The sequence below is a fragment of the Phaethon lepturus genome, unplaced genomic scaffold (genome assembly GCF_000687285.1).
Source record: "Phaethon lepturus isolate BGI_N335 unplaced genomic scaffold, ASM68728v1 scaffold3148, whole genome shotgun sequence".
Taxonomy (NCBI): Eukaryota; Metazoa; Chordata; class Aves; order Phaethontiformes; family Phaethontidae; genus Phaethon; species Phaethon lepturus.
This window is the reverse complement of record NW_010555316.1, coordinates 1-6,319: the sequence shown is the minus strand read 5'-3', so window position 1 is coordinate 6,319 and position 6,319 is coordinate 1. Positions and strand designations below refer to the sequence as shown.

General features: G+C 38.6%; 1 protein-coding gene across 1 annotated transcript; it reads right to left on the bottom strand.

Moving 5' to 3' along the window:
* Positions 1-686: 686 nt before the first annotated feature.
* On the bottom strand, positions 687-6,263 carry NDUFAF7 (NADH dehydrogenase (ubiquinone) complex I, assembly factor 7; the record flags this gene model as incomplete). Its single annotated transcript, XM_010292102.1, has 8 exons — positions 687-969; positions 1,357-1,530; positions 1,875-2,018; positions 2,852-2,965; positions 3,714-3,772; positions 4,251-4,461; positions 5,433-5,543; positions 6,183-6,263. Coding segments are annotated over 8 exons (1,107 nt in total), but the record flags the coding sequence as incomplete, so codon positions are not given.
* Between the last annotated feature and the right edge of the window lie 56 nt (positions 6,264-6,319).

Below are 6,319 nucleotides of genomic sequence, written 5' to 3'. Positions count from 1 at the left end.
AAATAAAATTTATTTCCCTATCAGATTTGTTCTTTCTATTTACATTAATTATCTCCTATCAAACATTCTTAGACGTAAATGTTTCTTTATACTTACATGTTTGTGGATTTGGCATTAGATAGGTGTTGCTGTGGAAATTCTGTTAGCAGGTACTTTGGAACTCACAATTCTCTCTGCATGGTTCTTGTCACCATTCTCTTTATAAAAATATCTTCAAAAATGTCAAGGCATCTTGTATTTTAAATAAGTACTAAAGCTGAGTACACTTAAAGTCTCTTTAGCACATCTGTTTGTTACTGACAAGTTTTAACTCGATTCTACTAGTAGATACTTCACTCAGCTCTGTCGTAAGCCCTCTGACACACTGTTTGTGCTATGTATGGTGGTTTCTGTATGTGCAGTGTTTGATCTCTACATCTACTGCTTTGAGTGGGTCAATCAGCAGGTTTAGTATGCTGCATGAGATTTACTCTGAAGTAGCACTTCTACCACAATGGGGCTAGGCCCTGAAGTTTAGATTGGTGTGAGAAAATTGCCTGGAGAAGTAACAGGACATGTCATGTGCTTTCAGTTCAAAGATAAATCAAAATATTTAGGTTTTTTTCCTAATGTGTATGTAGCTATATATTGATTACACTATTGCAAAACACTTAACATGTGAAACCATAAACCACAGGACTCATTTAATTTTTTTTTAATTTATTAAGTTGCTATTGAAAGCTACTATTATTAGACATTTTGTTACGGTATTTGAAATTACTTCAGTAAGAGTTCACCAAATCCAGCAACAGGTGGTAAGGGAGACTTTGATTCTGGCTTATGTTTCTTGTCAGGATGTACAAGTCTGTGGTGAGGTAGCAGGGCAAAAAAATTAAAACAGTCCCCCATTTTCTTGGGATTCATCAGCATATCATAGCTGTGAAGTAACTGCTCATGAGTTGCTGCATCACATGAATTCTGCAAGAGGACCTTAAAAAAAAAAGATTATGAAGGTTATGGCCCTTCCTGCTCTCCTATAAATTGCCTCATACCTGTAATCTATTGTTGCATCCTTTTTGCTTATACTAATGTAACAGTACCAGTGTTCAGTAGAACTGGTGAGATCCCTGGTGGAGCTCATATGCAATGATGTATGTATGTATGTAGCAAAGTTTTGCATTAAATACTCCTAAATATAATATCAGTTTACTTTGAGAGATCCAGAGTAACTTACTTAGGAAACAACTCTTTGATCTCACACCTACGTTTAATTTTAAACGACTTCCTTTTAAAACCCGATTTTTATAAAAGTTCTCTTGCTGCTTAAGAGTATTGCTTGGATTAGGAGAGTTTATGTACCTGTAAGCACTATCATACCTGCAATCGGAGGTCAATGCCCATGTTTTTTAAAAACTCCCGCTGTTTTATGGGTCCTAATGTGGCTGTTCTTCCCTGTATCATCTTTCGAAGATAGCTGAAATCAACATCTGCTGTCAGGTCTGCTGTACCTGGAGCTCTCAGCACATCATGAAGTTTGTGATTCTGGAATCCCTGAAAAATTTAATTGGAAGATTACACTCAGCTGTACTTCTAGCTACAATAGCTGAGGCTAGCAGAGACTACATTGTGCATGCGAGGGGTGAGAATAGCAAATTTTACTTTGAAAATCCGAGATAAATGTAGTAAGGGCTCAGATTTTCCCTTCCATCTGGCAGAAATCCTTATGCATACCAATTAGGTAAGGACTCAATTACTCAATTTTATAATTGCAGCATAATGCAGGTTTTTTTGCTATTATGTCCACCCAAAACCTTTCTCTTACAAGAACTTAATGATCCAAGCAACAAATAAAAGATAACAAGAGTATTCTGGCTTCTTGTTGCAGGGTGACTTACCCGGAAAGTGTCAGTTTTGGTTCCATCATGACCATAATCAGCAACCAGCACAGCCCCACCGTCCTTTTCTATACGACAGGCAAGCCTCTGAATGATGACACCAGCCTCAGGACACACTTCCACATGATCTCTTGTTTCTTCTGGCTAGTGCAGAGGTCAAAGATCAAAACACCCATATTCGCTAGCAAGTACAGGGCAAGAGTTCTTCACACTCGTCATCACTTCACTGGGGCGTAGAGGTCCAGGGGTATATTCTAGGCTACCTAGAGCCTGAGCTAATTTTTGCTAACTGTCATTTTCAATTAGTTTTTTTCTTGAGTGCTGGATTTCAGTCCTCTCTTCTATAACCCATAGTCAACCAAAATAAACATTTTTGTAGCCAGTAAGAATACCCACATCAGGTGAAACTGCATTACTGTGGTACTGAAAGAATGAAAATAGCTCTTCAGCTGTGTGCACCCTTCAAAAAGGCCTTTTTGCATGAAACTTTGTAGCTGGTTTAATCTCAACTACTTTGTTTTGTAAACTTGAAGAATCCAGTGAACTTCTTAGACAAAATAATCTTAGACACTCTCCATTTAAGGGTCAGTACAGCACAGACGTACCCAGCTGCACTGAGCACAGCCACAGTGGGTTGAGAGCCTAGCTTAGGCAGGGCCATTGTCCAGATGGTGGTGACCCATGCAACACAGAACACTCCCTGTTACTTGCTGCCTTAGTTTGCTCTTGTGAACATTTTGTCTGTTTAAGCTCTGATGTTGCCAAATTTGATGTACGTGTTTATTTCTGCACTCTATGTTCACAGTGCACAAAGTTAAATGCTTGCGGAAGTTTTGCAGAATAGAAATGGTAAGCTATAGTTCCTCATTTACAGATTGAGAGCCCTCCTCTTGCTGTCAAAGTAGCTGAGAAGCAGTAAGTGCACTTGAAAGAGTCAATACAGATGTAAGTACGAACTCCAGTAGGCATAACCGTACCTGAATAAAATTTTCTGTTGCAGGGGTACTGGATGGTGACAGGACAAACCGCAGCTGGTCAGGAACTTCCGGATCTATGTCAACCAACACTTCTCGCCAGCCTTTCTCTGTTCTCTGTTTAATGAACCCAGAGTACTCATTTTATGCTCTAGTAGGTAGATACAGTATCTTGGGTTTTGAATTGAATTGATGTGTCAAGCATTTTCACAAAAGTTTTAAGAACATTATATGCTATTAACAACAATTATTCACTCCTATTTAATTCCAGTAACTGCCTTGGAAAAAGTCTGCGGCAGAGACCGGTCTGCAGAGTCAACAAATACAGGTTTAATTATACCTGAAAGGAATGGTCATTGATACTGTTGATAAAAATGCTGCCTCTTCTTTGCATGGCAGTGCAATGTTTAACTTATCAAAATAAAATTATTTATTCTACCATTGATTTTCATAAACTAATTAGCAATGTGAAGTTGAAAGTTTCTTCTGAATCATAACTAGCCTTTATTTTGCTATTCTCATTACCATCCAAGTGAAAGCCCTTCAAAGCATTGTGTTTGTTAGTAGTGGTACATAAAATAACATCGAAATTAAAAACTTATTAACATAGCATAAGAACTAAGAAAAAAACTTGAGACTTTTCTAAGCAAAAAGAAATCTTAGCTTTCTACAAGTTTCTCTATTCAAGAACAATTATTAATTTTACAGTTATCAGTTCAATTAAGCTTTATTTGTCCAAGATCAGTTAGAAATACTGTATCACCATAAGCAATACATGTGTCTAGTTTGGCACCATAGTTCTATTCTTCAAAGAGAAAAGGCATTTAAGTAGATGGTCACAGTTACAATAATGTTCTTGCTATACCTGAAACTTATGTATTGGCAGGGCATCAAAAAACTCATGTGCTAAGTAAAAGCTGTAACCTGTAGGAAGGTAAAAAAGAATGCATTAAGTTATTAATGCTTCCATAGGAGCTTCCAGTTGAAAATTAAAATGTTTTTATGAATTTTAATGAATTTAGTTGTTTGAAATAATTATCATTACTTCCAGCTTGGATACATCAAAGACAGCATTTCTACAGCTAGCTATAGCTTCCTGTCCATGAATTTTAGACCAGTATCTCACAAAATGAGATTCAAGGAAAGCCAGTAAATGGTTTCCCATGAAAAGTCAAAATATATGAAATGGAGCAGCTATCACAAAATGAAGGTAGTCAGAATAGGTAGCAGTTATGAGAATGAGTCAAGATCCTGCCTCAGACTCATACAACAAGCAGAAGCCAATATGTACATTAACTATTTTTCTACCTGTTACGAAAGCTAACAGAGACATCCTCAGTTATCAAATGCTGCAAATGGCGGAAGGACGCCATCCCTGTAACAAGACGTGCAAGTACCTTACCTGATGGCACATCTTGAATGTCTCTGTACCAAAAAATAGGAATTCCAGTCTTGCTTATGCCTTTCATGTAAGTAGACTTGTCCTCAGGGTTTGACTGCACCTTCCCTCCTGTCAGCATCAGTGCTTGGATCTCGCTGAGTTTGGGACTCACTTCTACCAGATGAATAGAGACATCACATTTACTAAGTAAAGAGGCAAGCTGGCTGAAGACCTATAAAGGCAGATGAATGCTATTAGGCACAGTCATGTGCTATAAACATTACAGGTTTAAGAATTAACCTTTAATCTCATTACTTATATTCAAGAAGAGATTTAGTTTGCTTTCATTTAACAAAACAGTCTCGGGGAAAGAGGCTGCATTTTGCTCCTCCAGGAGGAAATGGGAATTTCTTCATCAATTTTAATAAAAGCTGCTATGCTTCTAATAAAGTCGGCAAAGTACAGCAACATGAAATGCTAATTTTGCATAGTAACAACCTTAAAGTGAGTAGGTCCTCTAACACCTGCAGCAGGTTTAGCATTAGGAGAAAAATGGTTGAGCTTTCTCCAACCCCATAAACAAAAAGTGCTCAATATTCTACACTTCACTGTAGTTATTAGAGTTCCTTGTCATTAATATATGTAGATAGAATAAAAGTTGTTCTGAAGTACTAAATCCCATTAGCAATTTATTTTTGAATCAGCAGATTTTAATTAACAGACAGCCATGCAAGCATGATAGAAAAGAAAGGGTTAAATAAGCTCCTGAAATCCCCAGAGGAACAACACAACTTCACTCGTGTGTTACTGTCACTCCTGTTGCTTGCACTGAGGCCTCCCTCCCAATTCCACACAGCAGCACCCTCCTAAATGGTATTGAGTTTGGATAATGCATTCTTATACAGAAATAATTTGTAATGGACTATCCCTGCCTTCTCCTTCTATGAAGTAGTCTTTGAAAGATTACATGCCTATCTGTACACTGTGCACACACTCACTCCTGTTCTGCCTTCAACTCGGAGACCTGAATAGCGGAAACTTGCACATATTCTAATTAGATTCTAAGCTGCAAATCTTCAGACCGAAATGATTTGGTTACTAGGGAAGGTTAAACCCCGATAGCAAACCCTCATTCCTTCAGATTTCAGAGTAGCCACAGAATAAAGCCAGAAATAGAGACTATTAATACCAGTTTTTACCTACCCGTAATATATCATCAGTAAGAGTGCCCCTCCCTGGGCCCAGTTCCACCAGCTGGAATGCTTTAGGTTTGCCCGTAGCTATCCATTCACTAATATACCATATTCCTATTAACTGACAGTGAGAAAACACACAAACAAAGAGTTACAGTAATATCTTCAGAACCTGTGGAAAGTGCCATCTGCCTTTTGTCTGATAATACCTAAGACACTATGTGATATCCTCTCTCTGTATTTTAAAGTTAAGAAAAATCAATATGATGCATAACCTTGCCCTCTTCTCTTTAAATATTAGAACTGGTGATTGTTTGCTGTCAGACCAGCATAAGCAACTCTCCACTAGTAAACAGGTGAGACTCCTTTCTGGCTGGAGCAAGAACTGTTATTTAAGGCTCAAATGCAGGTCACTGCCCAGCTGCCTCCAAACAGCTGTTCTTCATGACAATGCATTTACCATACCAAGGTGTCCTCGAAAGCAGCGTTTAGCCAGTCTTCACAACTGGAAATGACATGCAAACCTGCGTGAACCAGACCAAAATCTGAAAGTGATTTCTGAGTTTTTGCACTGGGAAGCTACCATAACTCTTTCTATTTATAAACAAATTCTATATGAAAATAAGCGTTACTAAGCATAGGTGGTGTCCTAAACTATAACACAAGAAAGGGACTCTCTGATCTTACAGAAAAACAAAACACCCCTTCCCCCTCACTTAAGAATGAGAAGTTACCTACAGCACAAGGAAATATACGTTACCTCTCCGAATATCTGACTTATTTCCGGTGAAGTGATAAAATCCCCGCTGTCACCGATGCCGCCGCGGCGGGTGTAGTAACCCTGCGGGGGGAGAGGCGCCGGGGGCCCGGTGAGCGGCACGGCGGGGCCGCTTCCCG